The sequence below is a fragment of the Polypterus senegalus genome, chromosome 12 (genome assembly GCF_016835505.1).
Source record: "Polypterus senegalus isolate Bchr_013 chromosome 12, ASM1683550v1, whole genome shotgun sequence".
Classification (NCBI taxonomy): Eukaryota; Metazoa; Chordata; class Cladistia; order Polypteriformes; family Polypteridae; genus Polypterus; species Polypterus senegalus.
In genome coordinates this window covers 157029510-157051533 of record NC_053165.1, presented here as the reverse complement: position 1 = coordinate 157051533, position 22024 = coordinate 157029510, and the positions used below count along the sequence as shown (strand labels likewise).

Genomic DNA, 22024 nt, shown 5'->3' with positions numbered 1-22024 from the left:
TGCTCCTATCCCCCCTCTCTCTCTCTCTCTCTATTGTGCATACTTGACCTCACAGTAATACCTGAACTATTTCGAAGAAACATTTGCACTGATTTGTGTTTTTTGGATCTCACACCCTTATACACCTTTATCGTAAGAGCAACCCTTATCTACGATGGAGCATTCGATCAGAAGAAAATACGAAGCTGGTTTTAAATTAAACGTTGTTGAAGTAACGAAAAAAATTGGTAACTGCGCGGCTGCAACAAACTTCGATGCACCCGAGAAACTGATGCGAGATTGGAGGAGGCAAAAAGATGTAAAAAAAACAAAAACAAAATTTACCGTATCTACTCGCGGATAAGTTAGGACTTGATTTTATTGTATAATTTCTGGTATTTTATAATGTCGTTCATATAAGTCGAATGCAGAAAACTAACGCTATTGGTCCAAGAAATTATGATATGCTAACGCCCACCTGAGAGAGTCACCACGGAGCACACAGCCTTTTTTTTTTCTATGTGGGTGCGGCAATGCGCTGTATCAGCGTGTGCTCCTAACCTCTCTCTCTCTCAAGATAATACCTGAACTATTTCGAAGAAATGTTTGCACTGATTTGTGTTTTTTGTATCTCACACCCTCATACACCTTTATCGTAACAGCATTCCTTATCTACGAAGGAGCATTCGGTCAGAAGAAAATACGAAGCTGGTTTTAAATTAAACGTTGTTGAAGTAGCGAAAAAAAATTGGTAACTGCGCTGCTGCAAACTTCGATGCACCCGGGAAACTGATGCGAGATTGGAGGAGGCAAGAAAATGTAAAAAAAACAGAAACAAAATTTACCGTATCTACTCACGGATAAGTCAGGACTTGATTTTATTGTATAATTTCTGGTATTTTATAATGTTGTTCATATAAGTCGAATACAGAAAACTAACGCTATTGGTCCAAGAAATTATGATATGCTAACGCCCACCTGAGAGAGTCACCACGGAGCACACAGCCTTTTTTTTTTCTATGTGGGTGCGGCAATGCGCTGTATCAGCGTGTGCTCCTAACCTCTCTCTCTCTCTCTCTCAAGATAATACCTGAACTATTTCAAAAAAACGTTTGCACTGATTTGTGTTTTTTGTATCTCACACCCTCATACACCTTTATCGTAACAGCATTCCTATTCTACGATGGAACATTCGGTCAGAAGAAAATACGAAGCTGGTTTTAAATTAAACGTTGTTGAAGTAACGAAAAAAATTGGTGACTGCGCTGCTGCAAACTTCGATGCACCTGAGAAACTGATGTGAGATTGGAGGAGGCAAGAAGATGTAAAAAAAAAAATTTAAGCGCCGCATAAGTCGGAGTCTGATTTTATGATTGATTTTTCGGGTTTCAAGACCCAACTTATACGTGAGTATATACAGTACTTACTACTGAATAAACACAAAAGATGGGGGGGTGGGGGGCGTGTAACTACAAGACTACAACCCACGTCCAGCATAAACCCCCAAGTTAAGTGTGAATGCATTGAGCACCAGGGTGGGAGCTCATACACACACACACACAAAAACCTAACAAGTCAAACATAAAACGATTTAAGTGAAAATAGTTGAAAAAAGTGTGACCTATACTGGAAACAAATGTTAGTAGTGAAAATATTAAAACAGAATCAAGAAGTGCTGACTCAAGAGAGGAAAAAAATGTATTTGCTTGTCAAGAGTTTTCTGTTCCTTAATAGCAGGCCTTGGTTTCTGTGAACCTCACAAAACAATATGTAGCCTAAAAGTGAAGGAATAAAGTTGCTGGTTCTGAGCCCGCCACTGAGTCATTCTGGGACATTTGCTGACTCATAAAAAGCAAGTCTCAGTTTCTGCTGTGAAGAGGAGATTTTGCCCAGTCTGCAGTAGTCCAGGCCCTGTCTTGTCCATTATGTAATGGCTTTCTTACTGTCACTTGCCTGTACAGTCGTGGCCAAAAGTTTTGAGAATGACACAAGTGTTGGTTTTCACAAAGTTTGCTGACTTGCCTCGAAAGCTTGCATAATGTAATCTTTTTAGTTAGCTAGTAAAAGGTGTCACTTTGCTTGACTTCTCACTACATCCATAATGACTAACACGGTACAACACCCTAGTACTACAGAGGATTTTAAAGTAATCAACAGAAGCTGGGACACCTATGCAAATTGTTTGCTTCAACTTCAAAAGTTTAATTTACTTAAACTGATGCACAACACTTGTAGGTTTTAACCTAGTAGTTTCTCCCTGAATGAGGCCCATTTGAAATATTCTGAATTTCCCCCTTTTTTCAGTTTAAGCAAACAGAAACAGAAAGTGTTTCAAATTCTGAAAGTAACTATAGAAGCATAGAATAAATGATCAAGTGTTTTGGTAAAGAATCAGACTTAAAGGACCGTCAGATCTTGACTTGATAGTAGTTTGGACAATCTAGATGAATAGAATAGACCCGCATACCTGGGCTGAATGGCCCAATCTCATCACAATTATTCTAATGCTCCAATTATTAAATCTGCTGAAGCCAATTCAAGGTCATGGGGCTGGGCTTAGATAGATATCCTGATATCTATGCAAAAGGACGAAGGTCCAAGTCTTTAGAGTCCTAGTGTTTCCTGTCTTGCTATATGGTTGTGAGACATGGGCACTATCTGGTGACCTGAGACAAAGACTGGACTCCTTCAGTACTGTGTCTCTCCGGAAAATCCTTGGGCAACGCTGGTTTGACTTTGTGTTGCTCATGGAGTCCTGAATGAGGCACATTACCTGCATTATGAGGGAGCGTCAGTTACGGCACTACGGCCATGTGGCGCGATTCCCAGAGGGTGATCCGGCTCACAGGATCCTCATTTTTGGGGATCCGAGTGGCTCGACCAGACCAAGAAGCCACCCACGTAACATTTGGTTGTGGCAAATAGAGGGTCATTTCTGTGTCTGTCTGGGGGGTTGCCAACCGGGATCCCGAGCTGTTTTGTGGTGTCGTGCAGTACAAGTACTTGCTCACCAAACTTGACTTGACTTGGGGTGGGGTGGGCTTGGGTCAGAGTTTAACTGACAGGACTGGTTGCATGAGGCAGGAAACAGCTCTGGATGAGCTGCCAGTCCATGCACACACCCACAATGCCTTCAGGATATCTATTTAACATAAGCAGCATACATTCAGGTTATGAAAGGAGGAAAAAAAAAAAAAACCCATAGAGCCCATGTAAACTCTAAACTGACAAATGGGTAAAAGTTATCAAAGCACAGATGGGCACTCTTTGCCCAAAAAAGGCACTTGGAGTGCCAGGATTGGCAGCAGAATCAAGCGTTATTGTGCAATGCACATACAGACTAAAATCAGATGACTCGAGCAATTAGCAAAGGGGATACCTTACTTTTATTACAGTTTTCATCAAAAGATCACGTCACTCAGCTCATCTGTCAGCCCTATCTGACTCCCAGCATCCTGCCTCTAATTAGTTCCACCAACATTTCCCAGCCTAATGAGCGCAGCACTCTATTCTATCCATCATGCCCACCTGACAGGCCCTCTCCTCACCTTAAACCCGTCCAGTCCCTGCCACCTTATCTCTAGTCTTCAGCTGGAAAGAAGGGTTGTGGCCTTTTCTGCCTGTCAGCCTCTCACTACATACATGACCTTGACTCAGGAAATGTTGGTGCTTTCCAGCTTGCTAAGAAAAATAAAAAAAAAATATATACAGGCACAAGCCTTTTAATGATTTAACCCTTGCTATACTAACGCGCTTATTTTCATATATGCTCATGATTCTCTTTAAATCAAGAATTCCCAAAGTGGTCGATATTGACCCCCTGGGGTCGATAGTTTCAATAAAAAAATTTGGGGGTCGACGACAGCAAAAATAGACCCCCCTAACTACTGCTATCTGTTTGTTGTTTCAAAATATCTATGATTCCAATAGGTACCTAATTAAGAAGTAAAATAATAAAAAAAAAACACTTTTTTGATAAAAACACTACACATACCAAGGTAAAATGTGTCATGAAAAGAGTCACACATAAGAGTGCATGAAAATACATGTAGCACAAACACGTCTGCGCATTGTCTTATCGAACGTATCAAAGCAAATGCAGACACGAAAAACCGTTGCATGTCTGCACTTGATCGCGGTGGGACGAGGCGACGGATATTCGATATTAGCAGGATCTGTCAGTCTTGTACGGTGATGCTTTCATAAAACACTATAAATTGGTTCGTTTTATGTGACATGTACTTATTTGTGATTTGAACTTTGAATCTAATTATTTATTGAGGAGCAGTACTACGAAAAAGAAGATCCGAGGACACAGTTTATTTATTCGAGTTTGAACAAAAATCTTCTGTTTCAAGTAAGTACATACTTTATTGTTTTTTTTTTTTTTTTTAGCACAGGGGCTGTCAAAATTGTTTGTTAATAAAAGTTTATATTTCTTCAGATAATAATATGACTGAACCAAAAAAGAAATGCAGACAGTACAGCTTGGACTATTTGTACTTATTTTGTTTTTTCTGTCCACCCTGGCCATCGGACCTTACTTATGTTTATTTTTTATTGTGTCTTCTATTTTTCTATTCATTTTGTAAAGCACTTTGAGCTACATTTTTTTGTATGAATATGTGCTATATAAATAAATGTTGATTGATTGATTGATTGATTGATTTTAAATTTACATATTTATTTCATAAATGTCAAAAATGTAAAAAAAACTCTGCTCATATTTTTTGCTTTAATTTACTTTAGTGCAGGTTACCGATATTAAATGCTGCACAAGATAATGCCATATTCCGTAGTCCTTTTATCTTTTTCAGTCATTAATTACAAGTGATTAAAATGAAAAGTTTGATATCTAGTGAAATATTTAATATCGAGTACTGTACAAATGTATTAATTTGAGTAAGTAAAGTAAATGACTAGGGGGTTGACGGTTTTTTGGTAAAGGGGTCTGTGGCCGAAAAAAGTTTGGGAAATCTTGCTTTAAGCCAAATCATCGACTTTAAGAATATACTTTTCTATATTTTTCCTCCCATTTTAGTCTTCGGCAACGCCATCAAACAGAACAGCACTAACCTGCACCGTGACAACGACGATCTTCACCATCTGCAGAATCAGCTTGAATGGCTTGCGCCCCTTGGCGTGGAACTTGTCACAGGGGCTCATGAAGAAGTACTTTAGCTTCCTGCGAAGAGCTTCCTCCTCCAGCACACGTTCGAGCTTTGGCAGAGGTGGCACCTCATTGCTGCCGCTGCTGGTGGCTTGCGAGCCGTAGCTGTTCACAGGAGTAAACAGCCTCTCGCGCTCTGTGTAAGGAGGTAAGAAAAGTACAAATCGTTAATGGTAAATCAAGAGGAATGTGCCAGAAATAGACGAGGAATATGTCAGGAAAAAAAAGTACCACTGCCAGGAGTCTAATTAACTCAGTCAATCTGCAGAGAACGTTCTGGAGGCCGCTCTCTGTGAATTTTTGCAAGACACTGCAGTGCAAGTTCTTGAAGCGAATCCTACTGAAAGGCAAGCAACTGAGTGATGGAGTGTGTTTAGCTTGACTAATTCAGAAAATCTGGGTGAAATGACCCTCCAAACCACAGAGAATCAAAAGGGTAGACATAAAGAATATTGTTTAAAATGTAGCCTTGAAAATAATGACTGTAGCGGCTGGCTGGGTCCCTAGCCTAACCAGCATGCCCAGAGACTGGAAGGACTGGGAGAGGAGCAGTATCTTCCCCGGGAACACGAGAGGGCAGCCACCCTGGTGGGTGTCAGGGTCACCAGCAGGTGGCGCCTAGATTTATTTAAGCCTTGGACTCTAGCACTTCTGCCATACCAGGAAGTGCTGGATGAAGACCATCAACGAGCACCTGGAGCACATCCAGGTACAATAGAAAAGGGACTGCCTCACTCCATTAGGGGAGCCGGAGTCGGGAGGTAGACGACAGACCTTGCGGGAGAAGAGTGAAGGAAAGAACATAGTGAAGAAGAAAAGACTATGAGCATTGTTGGGATTTGTGCACTGTGGGTGAGCTGGAGAAGAGAAAGGAGCAAAATAAACGCGTGTGTTTTGGGACATTGCGAGTCTGTGTCTGTGTGTAGCTGGGCTGATCTCCACAGGATATTCATCAATACCATCCAACAAACTGAAAATAATAACTCAATGAGGAGAAACACTGCTCAACTGGACCAAAGCAAGTCACTGGAGGTGGTTTAGGTGTCTAGCGAGGTGGTGTATCTGGAACAACCCTCTGGGCGGTGAACCAGGGCACAGTCACAGCACACCGGAAAGGTTTCACTCATTTAGACTCAGACCAATGGGAAACCCCCCAGACAGGGCTGGAAAATGTTGCTGGATTTGGAAAATTTGGTGTGACTTAGTCACTGCGCAACAACCCAGCCATTGGAAAAAAAAACAAAAAACAAACATATAAACGAGTGCCAGCCTGACGCGGAGAACAGCAAATCCACGTCTAAGTTGCAGCACACAAGCTGGTGGCCAAAAAAGAGGAACAAAGAAAATGAGCGTTTTACCCATAAATGAGCTTTGTTTAATGAGCAACAGGGCCCAGCCTGATAGTTTGGGAGTTTCTCTATGTGGCAAACATTCAGTTTCCATTCTCAAGCAGATTTAAAAGCACAGCACACACCTCGCATTCATAATGCAGATGACCGTCATGGGTGAGAAACCTGCTGTGGCGCAAAGTGCCAGATCTGACGGTGACGAGTGTCATCCCTGAGGACTGAGCAAGCAGCCGAGTGATTTCAGTTCCAAAGTCTTAGCAGCTACAGTGATGTCCAATTTACGGCCTGATGTTTGTAAAGTGCCTTTCTAAACTAAAGGCTATTTTAGGGTGTGACATTTCAGCCAGGGTTTCTTCCTTAACTCGAGTGTGTTCTTTGTATATTTAATATTTTTATCATGTAACATATTCAAATATTTTTCATGCAGTGTTATGAACTCTGTCTTATAGTGTATTAATTGATAGTGTTGGGAACCTGTACTGATACAGGGCGTTGCTGCACCCACCACATGATGAACCACTTCAGGATCCTAATTTAGGATCCTAGTGCATCTGTGCAATGGGCGACACCTCCGCACCACACTAGTATGGATGGAATGGAATACTGTGACGTTTTTGTTTTTTTAAGGTGGCTGGAGTGATAATCCTGCCACCAACCCCCAAGTTCTCCCTGTTAGTTGGAGAACCTGCGTGCAGGGATGGATGCAGGGGAACGTCATACCCAGGATGCAGCAAAATTAATAGTGTATTAATTAATGGTGTATTAATGCGTTATTGGGATGTTTATTAATTATTTTGCCATTTTGTGAGTAATGCTGCTGCCTCACAGTTAGGAGACCCGGGTTTGCTTCTCGGGTTCTCCCTGTGTGGAGTTTGCATGTTCTCTCCCTGTGGTTTCCTTCAGGTGCTCAGGTTTCCTCCCACAGTCCAAAGACATGCAGATTAGGCGGATTGGCGATTCTAAATCGTCCCCAGAGTGTGTTTGGTGTGTGGGTGTGTGTGTGTGCACGCACCTTCTGGTGGGCTGGCGCCCTGCCCAGGGTTTGTTTCCCGCCTTGTGCCCTGTGTTGGCTGGGATTGGCTCCAGCAGACCCCTGTGACCCTGTAGTTAGGATATAGCAGGTTGGATAATGGATGTAATTATGTCAATATTATTGAGAGCAGCTTTATTTTTTTCCACCCTATCTTCTATACGTGGAGCCCAAGGAGGCAGGGCCACTTGATCATGTAGCTGAGGTACTGGCACAGCATGTATTTAAGGAGAAGAGGCAGAGACACTGGAGTTTTGGCAGTTGCTTTTGAATTCCTGTTGACTGATTGATGGCATTTTATATATTTTTTTTACACTAGTCTATAGTACTAGGGCGTTGTACTTCGTTAGCCATTATGGATGTAATGAGAAGTCAAGCAAAATGACCCCTTTTATTGGCTAACTAAAAATATGACAATATGCAAGCTTTCGAGGGAACTGAGGCCCCGTCTTCAGGCGAGATGAGGCCCGAGTTGCCTCAAAAGCTTGCATATTGTCATATTTTTAGTTAGCCAATAAAAGGGGTCATTTTGCTTGACTTAACACTAGTCAATAAAACAAAGACCTTTTCAAGTATGAAAAAAGTATGAAGTCTTTTACAGTCTTTTCAAAAAGATCAAATCCATGAGGAGAAAAAAAAAAATCCCTTTTTTTGGTTTTGTATCAATCCCCAAAAATGTTTAGATTCCTTTTATATGACATTATTTTATTAATTTTTTGGTTATTTTATTAATTTCTTTTTATATTTCTCCACACTAGTCAATTAAAAATGGGATAAATGGGATCATTTCAGTTTTCAAAAAGGATCAACTTATTAAAGATAAGATCACTTCCATAAAAAGTTTGGGCAAAGGGACCATCAGTTTTTTTTTTTTGGATTTTGGATTTTTTTGGGAATTTATTTTTCATGTTTTAGCTTGGACCCTGACTTTTTTGAATTCCTTATTTTGTAAATTATCACTTGCATTTTTTTGCTTGCAAGATATTCAAGTTTACAAAAAGAACCCAGGTCATGAAAAATAACTCCCGTAAAAAGCTGTTTCCAAAAGGATCAGGTCCATAAAAGAAGTTCAAGTCTGTCCAAAAAGGATGTTTTGGATTCCTGTTTTTTTGATGATGACTTTTGTTTCAATGTTTGGATTGCCTGCTTACGCCTGAAGGTACCGTTTACTGGTTTGATTTTGCTTGCTTCAGGATTAGGCAAAACCTTTTTTTTTTGCATTTCTTTGCTGCTTTACCTCGTTTCTGCTCATTTTTTTTTTTTTAATTCTTTACTAAATTGTTTAACTATAAAAAGGATTTGGCTTTGTTTATTTTGGGACTAGGGGTTTCATGGTTTCCCTTTCTTCCTTTTAGTGAACATGTGTGATAGTTTCCTTTTTAAAAGCCTTAACTGTGCATGAACACGTGACTCGGAACAAGTACACCGGAGCACTAACCTGTGCCACCACCATAAAGCGTGATTAACGATTACAAGGAAGCTGGCACCACAAGTTAGCAAATAAAAAGGAGAGCAGGTGTTACCCACATTTATTTTTATAACAAAAATAAGACACTTTGATGTATCGTTTGGACTTGGTAAGGACTAAAGGTCAAATGTGTCTAAACAAATTTAACAACATTTACTTGTAATCGTAAGAAACAGTAGCTTGATTGCCCAAAGCAAGTTCTCCACCAAAGAGAAGAAATTCCTAAAACAAGTCAGGCGGCTTCACTCCAGTCAACTGGGTCACGTAATTACAGTGCAAGTTTTGAAGATGACCTAAATGTGTCTGGGTGATGTGGCGTTACACTTAGGATTCTCTTTATGCCCACATTAATGTTGTCCACTTTAACTCAATGTGACCATCAGTCTTCTTATTCAATTAATGAACTGTTTTGCTTCCATGAAGTGCCTCATTTGTCACATATTCTGCATTTGTGGTTTTAACCCGTTTCATAACTCCATTCACTTCTTTCTAAAGTAACTGATTTGACGTGGTCTATGATGACCCCAATAGATGTGTTTTACGGGAATACTGTACTGAGGGGCAGGGAGGCCAGTGATACACGGTGGCAGACTATGTCTAGGAGAACATCCCACTTGCAGTTTAAAAGTCCCAAGCTCAGCTGGGAGGTGACAAATTCCCTTTAGGTTAAGCGGCAGCCTACTGACTCAGAAGCCCCGGGTTCACGGTCACCCTCCTCGCATAAAAATGTGAAGCAATGACGCAGGCTGGTGAAGCCATGTGATTTTTTTTTTTATTTGTAGTGTCTATAAGAATTATTTCAAATCATTTAACTTAAAAAGAACGATGATGTTTGCTGATGACATTGTGATTTGTAGCGAGAGTAGGGAGCAGGATGAGGAGGTGGAGATCTGCTCTAGAGAGGAGAGGAATGAAGGTCAGTAGGACCACCAAGACAGAATACATGTGTGTGAATGAGAGGGAGGTCATTGACATGGTGAGGATGGAGGGAGTAGAGTTGGCGAAGGTGGAGGACTTTAAATACTTGGGATCAACAATACAGAGTAACGGGGAGTGTGGAAGAGAAGTGAAAAAGAGAGTGCAGGCAGGGTGGAGAAAAGTGTCAGGAGTCATTTGTGACAGACAGATATCGGCAAGAGTGACAGGTAAGGTCTACAGGACAGCTGTGTTATATGGGCTGGAGACGGTGGCAGAGTTAAAGATGCTAAGACTGAGTGTGATCAGGATGGACAGGATTAGAAATGAGGACATTAGAGGGTCAGCTCAAGTTGGATGGTTGGGAGACAAAGCCTGAGAGGTGAGATTGAGTTGGTTTGGACATGTGCAGAGGAGAGATGAGGGGTATAATGAGAGAAGGGTGCTAAGGATAGAGCTGCCAGGGAAGAGGAAGGCCTAAGAGAAGGTTTATGGATGTGGTGAAAGAGGACATGCAGGTGATGGGTGTGACAGAGCAAGATGACGAGGACAGAAAGAGATGGAAGAAGATGATCCACTGTGTCAACCCCTAACGGGAGCAGCTGAAAGAAGAAGTTGATTTCACTTAAAAGAAGGGTTTAACTGATTACATTAAACATTTTTTAGGAAGGCATTATGAGATTTTCAGGTTACCTTTGGACAAATCAGAACCCAGAAGTTACAAGGTCCATGTTTGACTAGTCATACTTAAAGCCATGTCACATTACATTACATTTCTGTCAATTTTCCGTTATAAACATCATTTGCATAGTCTTAGTGATTCGGAGGCAATTGGCATTGTAGTCCCGTGAAGGTCAGCCATCCAGCCTGATGTAACAGGCAACTCAGTCCAATCAGAATGCGACTTTACCCTCAAGCAGGTTTGATGTTTATCTTTAGTCATAGCAGGGAGCGCTGTGTACAAGAGTGCTGATGAGCAATGAATGCTTATCCGGAAGTACAGTGCATAGAATGCAGCGATGGAGTCGTTTTTGGACCCGACAAACAGAACAGGAGCTCGTCTGTCTGATGTCTCATCTTTTACACACCACGAAAGAATTCAGTAAAAGAAAAAAAGTGCTGAGTTGGCAGAGGGACTTGCACTATCTGTTAAGGCTTCATATAGCACCACCATTACCGGGTGGCACACTACTAGCAGTCAGGAAAAGTGGGAATCATGAGTGAGCTGGAAAGTTGGCACTCAGTCGGTAAATGTGACAGGGCCAATGATTTTCATCCATGTAAATTACAATGGTCGGGCGACGGGATCAGCAACAGCAGTCGGCAAGTCTACCATGCCCCATGACTAAATGACACATAATGGGACATATGTACTGTTATGTTACTGCCAGGTGTTCTTCTCCAGCGTATGCTTTTTTTGTGTTATTTTTGTTATTTCTGAATTATCATTTTTCAAGGTTTTTTTTTTTTTTTTTGCAATTCTTAAAATATTTTCATGTTTATTTATAATTTAGGAATTATGTATTGTGTATTTAATTTTAAATCCATAACCTGTGATTTGTGGGTTGGTCCAACAAGAGGCTGGGCTTTTATGACATCACTACTGTGGGGCACACCCTCAGCCTTTATATTAAGGTTCAAGAGATGGCCCCAGCAGGGCATTACACTCCGATACAGTAGGTGGCGATGATGCACCTTTATATTAGGGGTGTTCTGCCAGAATTCAAGAAGGAGGTTCCAGCAGAGCCTCACCGACTATGGTGAAACAATTTTCATCTTGTTAAAGACTGTTCTTAGAATTTCTAGTTCCTTGCTTTGCTTTTGGATTACTTGATTACAGATTGGACCTGTTAGCTTCGGGTTGTCTTTTTAGGCAAACCCGTTTGGCTTCGTTTTGCTCGGCCCCCAAAAATCCCCAGACTATTTTGTTTGTTGTGATTTCCCGCTACAAAAAATGGCTGCTGGCTTTGATAAACTGTGAGCTCCCCTTTATTACACATAACTTCATTTATGAACTTATTTGTTTTGATTTCTTTGTACATTTGGATTACTTGGGTTGTTACTGACATTATGTGAAAATTTCATGTCAGTAGCCCCATTAGAAATATATTTACTGAGAAAAATGTTGACGAGTTCAATACTTACTTTCACCGCTGTAATTACAGAAATGTTATAGAATAGCTTGGGTAACTTGGTTCCTAGGGCACAAAGCCTACTGATGCTTATGTCTGAATTTTTTAATCTCCACACACCTTTAACCGGTTTATACAGAGAAAAAAAAATGGTGGAAAAGTCCATTTAGGGCAACTTTACATCTATCCTAAGTGAAATTCCAGCATGCTTTGTAGTAGGTGGAGATGCAGGGATTGTACAGTAGATATATACAGAGGCACGTGTACAGAGTCCACTGAAATTCACACTTTTAGAGTTTATAGGTTCACATTATCATGTGTAAAGAGTCCGGTGAAATTCTTCTTGCATGTGCTAATCAGGGCGGTGCAGTGATAATGCTGCAGACTTGCAATAAGGAGACTGGGGTTCGTGTCCTCTGTGCTATCTCCATGGAGTTGGCATGTTCCTCCCAGCCAGAGTCCAAAGACCTGCAGGTTAGGTGGATTGGTGCTGCTGAATTAACCCTACTGTGCGTGTGTGTGTTTGTTTGTATGTGTGTATGTGAGTGCGTTCATCTTACAATGGACTGGTACCACGTCCCGGGACTGTTCCGACCTTATACCCAATGTTTGCTGGGATAGGTTCCAGCTGCCCTGGATAAGAGAGTTTATACAATGGATGGACGTATTTCTCAAGGTGTAACACATCACCAGTCTCCAGTGACATGATTAGGGAACAGAACTGCATCTCTCCTCCTAATCCACTAACAACTGTGCTTGGTGTACTTCCAGAGGCGCTTAAAGTGGAGAAGGACAGCCAAACTGTAATGGTCTTGCTCAACTAGAAGAATCTTTGCTCTCCTATTCTAAGTCAGTAGGTAACTGATGTCATCTACTATTTGAAACTGGAAAAAAAATCAAATTCTCACTTCGAGGATCTGTACAAACCTTTTTCTAAACCTGGCAGGATCTAATCAATAACATTTTAGAATAAGTATTTAAATTGAGAAAGCAGATTCCTTCCCCTCCTTTACTACATTTATCTTTATATTTTTAAATATTTAAATATATATTTATTTATTTTTGTTCTTTATTTCGCCTTATACAATTTCTTGTATTAGGAATTTGTTAGTATTTGCATACCCCTTGGGGTCAGAGCGCAGGGTCAGCCATTGTACAGCGCCCCTGGAGCAATTGCAGGTTAAGGGCCTTGTTCAAGGGCCCAGCAGAGTTTTGGCAGTGATGGGGATTCGAACCGGCAACCTTTAGGATACCAGCACAGATCCTTAGCCTCAGAGCCACCACTCCGCCCCATGTAGTATTTTATCTATTTACTTATTTTTACTAGCATAAAGTTTTACATTGCTGGCCTAGCGCTCTCTTTCTCAGGGGTGGGAGGTTGATTTGTTTTGAATATTTTTTTTTTTGTAAAACTTTGTATTTGTATGGAATGTTATTTGATTTTAATAAAATTAATAAAATTAAAAAAAAAAAAAAAAGTACATCTCCTTGAAACATGTCATTTTCATATACCGTATATACTCATGGATAAGTTCTGCCGCACATAAGTCGGGACTTGATTTTACCGTATAATTTCTGGTATTTTATAATGTCGGTCATATAAGTCGAATGCAGTAAATTTACGCTATTGGTACAAGAGATTATGCTATGTTAACGCCCACCTGACACAGTCACCACGGGGCACACTGACTTTTTTTTCTATGTGGGTGCGGCAATGCGCTGTATCAGCGTGAGCTCCTAACTCTTCTCTCTCTATTGTGCCTACGTGACCACATGGTAATACCTGAACTATTCTGAAGCAACGTTTGCATTGATTTGTGGTTTTTGTATCTCATACCCTCATATACCTTATCCCTTATCTACGATGGAGCGTTTGATCAGAAAAATATATGTAGCCGCTTTTAAATTAAACGTTGTTGAAGTAGCGAAAGAAATTGGTAACTGCGCTGCTGCAACAAAAATCGATGCGTCTGAGAAACTGGTGCGAGATTGGAGGAGGCAAAATTTAAGTATCGCATTTTTGAACAGGCTTATACGTCGGGGTCTGATTTTATGATCGATTTTTCAATTTCCAAGACCCAAGTAATACACGAGTATACATGGTATGTGCACAGAAGAAAAAAAAATAAAGATAGAAATGAGTAACTTCACCTCTCCTCACATTCTCCACCTTGCACGTCTGCCACTTTCTTCTCCACCTGCCGCCTTCAAGTGCCGCTCTAAACTAGAAGTGCATTTCTGTGCTGCAGGCATTCATGTTCTCTCAAACCCGTCCGGCCTCTCTGCTCAAAACGGTCAGCAGATTTCAAGATTTGTTTGATTTTTTGGTGCCGCTTCTCACTATGAAACGTGCAAAACCAATTTCACACAAGTGCTGCAAAACAAGCTTTTCTTCCAAAAGAAAATTATTGATTTATGAGGCAAGGCTGTGTGGAGTAAGTGAGGGTTAAGGCTTTGGACTTCAGTCTCCGGAGTTTGTAGGTTCAAGAACCGCTTTTGAAATTGTGTGACCATGAGAAAGTCACTTCACCTGTGTGGGATCCAGTTAGGAAAAAACAAAAAGAGATGTAATCAAATGGTTCAGAGAGTTGTAAGCCACCTTGGATGAAAGCAACACAATCAAATAAGTAAAAAATGGGCAATGGACTGCGGTGGGCTGGCGCCCTGCCCAGGGTTTGTTTCCTGCCTTGCACCCCATGTTGGCTGGGATTGGCTACAGCAGACCCCCGTGACCCTGTAGTTAGGATATAGTGGGTTGGATAATGAATGGATGGTTGGACGGATGAATAAAGGAAGAAGTTACCAACTAGGCCAGGGGTGGGCAATGTTGGTCCTGGAGAGCCACAGTGGCTGCAGGTTTTTGTCCCAACCCAGTTTCTTAATGAGAAGTCATTTACTGCTGATGAAGCCCTTACTGCTCAAGTGCTTCATTTTAGTGGCCTCGCTTGTTAAAGTTCCCCACCCTTAATTGCTTATTTCAATCTTAAACCACAGCATTCAGTGTTTTTATCCATCCATCCATCCATCCATCCATCCTCTTCCGCTTATCCGAGGTCGGGTCGCGGGGGCAGCAGCTTAAGCAGAGAGGCCCAGACTTCCCTCTCCCGCCACTTCTTCCAGCTCTTCCGGGAGAATCCCAAGCGTTCCCAGGCCAGCCGGGAGACATAGTCCCTCCAGCGTGTCCTGGGTCTTCCCCGGGGCCTCCTCCCGGTTGGACGTGCCCGGAACACCTCACCAGGGAGGCGTCCAGATCAGATGCCCGAGCCACCTCATCTGACTCCTCTCGATGCGGAGGAGCAGCGGCTCTACTCTGAGCCCCTCCCGGATGACTGAGCTTCTCACCCTATCTTTAAGGGAAAGCCCAGACACCCTGCGGAGGAAACTCATTTCAGCCGCTTGTATTCGCGATCTCGTTCTTTCGGTCACTACCCATAGCTCATGACCATAGGTGAGGGTAGGAGCGTAGATCGACTGGTAAATTGAGAGCTTTGCCTTACGGCTCAGCTCCTTTTTCACCACGACAGACCGATGCAGAGCCCGCATCACTGCGGACGCCGCACCGATCCGCCTGTCGATCTCACGCTCCATTCTTCCCTCACTCGTGAACAAGACCCCGAGATACTTGAACTCCTCCACTTGGGGCAGGATCTCTCCCCCAACCCTGAGAGGGCACTCCACCCTTTTCCGGCTGAGGACCATGCTCTCGGACTTGGAGGTGCTGATTCTCATCCCAGCCGCTTCACACTCAGCTGCGAACCGATCCAGATCTCCTCCTTGAACCGTCACCTTATCGTGGTGGAGGGGTTTGCGTGTCCCAATGATCCTAGGAGCTATGTTGTCCGGGGCTTTATGCCCCTGGTAGGGCCACCCAAGGCAAACTGGTCCTAGGTGAGGGATGAGACAAAGAGCGGTTCAACAAACCTCCGATGAAGAGCAAAAAGTTTGGACGACGTTTTCCCTTGCCCGGACGCGGGTCACCGGGGCCCCCCTCTGGAGCCAGGCCTGGAGGTGGGGCTCGATGGCGGCGCCTGGTGGCCGGGCCTGCACCCATGGGGCTCGGCCGGTCACAACCCGAAGAGGTAACGTGGGTCCTCCTCCCCATGGGCTCACCACCTATGGGAGGGGCCAAGGAGGTTGGGTGCAGTGTGAGTTGGGTGGTGGCCGAAGGCGGGGACCTTGGCGGTCTGATCCTCGGCTACAGAAACTGGCTCAGTGTTTTTAATGGCTCCTTATTAGCAATAAGATGCCAGCAGTTTTCCATTCAGGTTGTTTTCATTTACATCTGTGTGTGTTCATCATGCATTGTTTGATTTAATAAAACATGTAAAAGAAAATGTGACAGACTGAAAAATTCTGTTTTAGGCTTCAAATCATTTGGACGATATCGTTGGAAAGGAAAAAATCTACGATATTGGAAAACGACATTGCAGACTAACAAGGCATAAGATTAAATAAGGTCTGAGATTTCTAAGGATTGGTTTCTAATTAAGTAGTTGGGTTGGAATGAAAACCTGCAGCCACTGCGCCCCCCAACCCCCCAAAAAAGGACCAACACTGCCCAACCCTGAACTAGAACTGCGTGATATTTCAAAAACTTTGGGGCGCACCGTTGGGCTGAATGGCCACCTCTTTGGGCTTTGAGTCATGGAGTCTAAACTTTTACCAGCTTTTCTAAAGTTTGCCTTCAGCTTCTCCATCCCTGATAAAAGGTCATTCAGTTCTTTTGAAGTGATTGGGGGGGGTTGCTTTTTAACATTCATTCAATTACCAATTGCAATAAACATTGTGAAAGGCACATCATTTAGATAGACGTGTATGCTTGTGATGTGGTCAGGTGGGCATGAAACTGCATACTGATTGTGCTGAGAACAAGTCTAGGAATCCCAAAAATCAACCAAAACCCACCCCCACCACAGCCCCTTTGACTTGTAGGCTGAACAGGTTCAGAGTGGTCTGAACTGCTTTGTGAACAATGAGGGACTGACACAGAGCATCATGGGAGTCGAGTTTCAATGCGTGTTTGATATCCACTAGTAGTCAAAAAGTTTGAGGACACCTCCATCTTTCCAGTTTTTAATTAAATTTCAGCAGTTCAAGTCCAGTGAAGAACCTGAAATGGTACCAAGGTAAGTAGTAAGTGCTACTCAGGGCTCTGCCCTCGGCCCTCTTGTCTTCTGTATTTATATGCTTCCCCTTGGCTATATGATCCGTAGCTATGGACTGGGTTATCATTTTTATGCAGATGATACTCAACTCTATTTCAATGTTAAAAGTGGAACTTCATCAGAGCTTTCTCAGCTCACAACCTAGCTCAGTGAAATTAATACCTGGATGGAGCAGAACTCTTTAAAAATAAATTGCAACAAAACTGAACTCCTGCAAATTGGGACTAAAATGCAAGTTAATAAAATGAGCTCCTTCCCAGTCCATCTTGGCGGTGATCTCATCAGACCTGCCACTACTGCAAAGAATCTTGGCGTCATTTTCGATTCCTCCCTCTCTTATTCTACCCACATAAACCAAAATTAAGAAACTTTCTTACTTTCACCTCTGTAACATATCCCGTATTCGCTCCTTCCTCTCCTTTTCTAATGCTGAGAAACTTCTCCCTGCTTTTATCACATCCTGCATCGATTATTGTAACTCGCTGTTGGCAGGTGCCCCTTCGAATCTTATATCACAGCTCCAGCTTATTCAAAACTCCGCAGCAAGAGTCCTCACTCGAACCAGCAGCAGCGAGCACATCACACCCATCCTGCTCCGTCTCCCTGTGTCTTACAGAATCAAATATAAAATCCTACAGTGATCGTGCTGCTGCTTTGCAGTAAGGAGACTGTGGAAGATTGTGGGTTCTTTTCCCGGTTCCTCCCTGTGTGGATTGCGCTTTGAGTACTGAGAAAAGCGCTATATAAATGTAATGAATTATTTTATTATTACTAATAACCTACAAAGCCTTAAATAACCTCGCGTCAAACTACATCCGTGACCTTCTCCATCACTATGTGCCTGCCTGCCCGACCACTAAGGTCCTCTGATTCTGGCCACCTTGTTGTGCCCCACACTAATCTACACTCCATGGGTGACAGCAGGGCCTTCAGCTGTATAGCGCCCAGACTCTGGAATGACCTACCGAAATTAATCAGATCAGCTGTCTCCATGAATTCTTTTAAAAAACAAGTCAAAACTCATCTGTTCAGGAAGGCTTTTAGCTCCACCTGACTTTATTCCCCTTCTCTCAGTTTACCTCTCTGTCAAGGTGCTCATGTAACCTGTATGTGTGTTTGTGTGTGTGTGCTGGACCATCAATTATGTTGTCTGTTAGGTTTTTCTCTGAATTCACTGTCTTACTCTTCTTTATTTATTTATCTGGTTTACTACAATGCTATATACTGTATACCCTGTGTGGAGGACTGCCGGCTTCCCATGCCGGTCCGCACCCCCAGGCCGCCAGTAGGAGCTCTCCCGACAGCAGGATCGTGCCCCGAGTTCCAGCAGGGCCTTATGGACTATGTAGTGTTTTTACACAGCCCTGCTGGATACCTTGGGGACCACCGGGAGTCGCTGTAGGAGGGCTCATGGGCTCTTGTGTGCCCTATAACCCGGGAGTACGTCACGGTCACGTGACGGGAAGAAACGACATGCTCCCGGGGTGAAGAACAGGACTGTTTGCCCTGACCTGGAAGGAAAAAGGAACTGAGGACTGTTGGGACAGGAACACCTCCAGGTCAGGGGCTATAAAAGGACGGTGCCTCAGTCCAGACACTGAGCTGTGCTGGGCGGGAGAGGAGCAAAGTGTCTGGGTGAGGAGGAGAGAGAATATTGTGTTTATTGTAGTTTAATAAATGAGTAGTGTGGAAGGTGATTGGTGCACTGTGAACCAAAATAAAAGGTCTTGGACTTTTACCTGGTGTCTGGAGTTGTACCTGAGGGTTCAAGGGAGTACTAGCGCCCCCTACTGCCACACCTGCCATTCTTTCTTATATTCTGTAAGTGCCTTGAGCATGGGAAAGGTGCTATATAAATAAAATGTATTATTAGTAAACTGGCAAAGGTTATTAAAAAAAAATAAAACAAATAAAAATAAAAAAGTTTTAGGTTACCAAAACTGGAAATGAATGTAATTTTCAGAGTTCTAACAAAAGGCCTTTTTCAAGGAACAAGTAAATGGATCAACAACAGCTTACAGCTTTTCTGCAGCAATGGAAGTTCAGTAAGTCTTGAAAGGAGATGCAGACAATCTCTGCAGGTGTCCTGACTTTTATGGATTACTTACTAACCCTTTGTCTGTATAAGAGCACTGCAGGAATAAACTGTGTTGCTGCAATCTCTGAAGCTTAACTTGCAAAGTACTGTGCTATATTTGGCTACCATAATGGTGAGAAAAGATCAATTAACAAAGGAGGATGGGAAGACACTATAATCCTTAAACGTGTTGGAAGATGGATGGAGGTGTGGTAACCTAAACTTTGTTTTTTAATCCATGGCAGTTTACTGCTTACCTTTTCCCCATTTCATGTTCCTAATTGCTTATAATTCAACAAAAACTGGAAACATGGGGAGGCAGAGTACATCAGACAGGCCAACATCGGCAAAACCAAAGATCTGCTTATGCACCAAAGAGCATTAATGACCGGGAGTGGACTTAAGGGTGGTACTTGGGGGTCCACATCAATGACAGGTGGGACTGGTCGTGGAACACAGAGGAACTAGAGAAGAAAGGGCTTCTCTCTGGGGAAATTGTGTTCCTTTAATGTGACATCCTTCACATTTTCAACAAAATTTTTGATATACTTTGTTAATCGCTGAGGGGATCTATGATGGCCAGTGTGATTTTCTATGATGTGCCGGGCCGGTATCATCATTTCAAAAGAGGCCCACTGAATCAACAATCTAATTAAAAGGGCAGGGTCAGATATGGGACTGCAGATGTTAGCAAAGGAGAGAAATGAAACAAAACCAAGTGTCGTTGTGAACATAGCTGCACATCTTTTCTCTGACAAGCTTACGCTGAGGACTTTCAGCCAACAAAACTTGCGTCTATGTGGCAGAGTGGTGGCTCGAAGGCTAATGATCGGCACTGGTATCCAGAAGATTGCCGGTTCGGATCCCTGTTACTGCCAAAGGGAATCCTACTCTGCTGGGCCTTTAACCTGCAATTGCTCCAAAGCCACTCACTGTACAATGGCTGACCCATTGTAAATATATAAAGCGTCATTTTGGGGTGGGACTGCCAAGACAGAAGTTATGTTTCTTTTTAAATTGTCTTCCTTTTTAGTCATTGTGATGTCTGTTCAGACCAACAGTATGTCTGTCTATCATTGCGCAGAAGTGCGTCAAGAAACGCTACAGGGGGCTCCTTTATACCAACAGCAATATGTCTGTATAGCACCTCACTCGGACTGTGGTGGCCAAGTCAGACGTTTTCTTTCTTTTTAAAGTTTCTTCCTTTTTAGTTATTCTGTTGTGTGTTGAGACCATAGTGTGTGTGTGCATATATTTATTTATCTATCTATTTAATTTACTTAAAGTTCCCCCTGGGGACAAATAATGCTTTATCTAATCTAATCTAAAGTCATACATCCAAAACGTTCAGTTTCTAACACTCTAATTTGTGGTGTGTGGAACTTAAATTGAGTTTGAACTTTATTGCCAAGCAATGTAGCTGCTAAGAATTTCTTTTGGCATTTCATGCATACACATAACAGGAGTAAATACAATTCACGGCTCAATATACAATACATGACACCATCCCAATATTATATACAGCTGTAGAGAACAATAACATATACACTTTTACTTATCTTTTCATTTTCCAAATGCACACTGCCATATTCATCCACAATGATATGCACATACGTATACAGTACCAAAACACTGTCAAAATAGTTTAAGCCATTTATATAAATGAATAAATACATAAATAAACAACGCATATAGTTCACAATTGTAACAAGGCTCTCTGTACTAGAAGCCCGTGTGGTGATGATGTTCACTAAAAACCACCGCACGGTTTTTGTGCACAGGTCACTTACAACTGACCAGCACAGAGCGCTGCACGCGCCTAAACTGTACTTAAAACAAGACAAACATTATTGTGTTACACCCACGATGAACTGGCACCCCATCCAGGGTTTCTTCTCGCCTTGCACCCAATGTGGCACCCATGCGACCCTGACCTTAAAATCTCGGTAAGGAACTTGAGAGTAAAAGGGTGCCAAAATATAAGAGTGCACCCTAGCTGGGTTTGATATTAGGCTTTTCATCGCTGAACGCCTTATTTACGCACCAAAGCCTCCCATTTTGGGTCTGTTGCCATTCAAAGATTTGTGTGCTGCTATAACAGGGTTTTCATCAGAATCACACGCATTAAAATGAAGACAACGGCGATAAAACAGCAGATTGCACCACTTGTGGAGTAAGTAAACGCGACAAACCGCCACTTTAGCTACGTACCAGCATTGCCGAACCTTTAATTATAAGGCGACTTGACTTAAAGAGGTGAATGCAACGAGATCAGTTACCTTGATCCGTGCAGTTGATACACACGGAGGCAGCCATCGTTTCTCAAACTCTCTACAGTTTCCCTCTCGCCATTAGTGCGGGTTCGCCAGTCATTCAAAACGAAACGAGGATGGCCCCGTTTGCTGTCTTGCAAAATCCTCCTGCTCATACGTCGGGCGATCTTCCTGCTTTTGCTTGCCCAGCACTGCTGTCCTGCAGATTTGCAAACATGCAGTCAGGTGACTCCGTTCGTCATATGATTTGACCACGCCCTCCATAAATCGTCATGTTATTGACGTCGACGTGCTGCTGAAGAAGACAAAATGATTGGTGGATGAACAGCTAATCCCACCCCCCCGATATATTGGAAAAAGGATGGTCTAAAAAAGAAAAATACAGCGCCTCTTGCTTGATGATTAGAGAATAGAAATGATTGACACACCATTGACAATGGTTCCCACGTCGGATTGGTTATACGCA

The 22024-nt window shown here is 42.5% G+C and overlaps 1 protein-coding gene across 1 annotated transcript in view; it reads right to left on the bottom strand.

Annotated features, from left to right (window-relative positions):
• mcoln1a (mucolipin TRP cation channel 1a) overlaps positions 1–21788 on the bottom strand; it is a 55230-nt gene extending 33442 nt beyond the window's left edge. Inside the window, exons 1-2 of the mRNA XM_039770434.1 lie at positions 21565–21788; positions 5056–5285 (exon numbers count right to left, since the gene is read on the bottom strand). Coding sequence (XP_039626368.1) covers positions 5056–5285; positions 21565–21601 — 267 coding nt within the window. The 5' untranslated portion in view covers positions 21602–21788. The remainder of the gene's footprint in view (positions 1–5055; positions 5286–21564) is intronic.
• Positions 21789–22024: the final 236 nt, after the last annotated feature.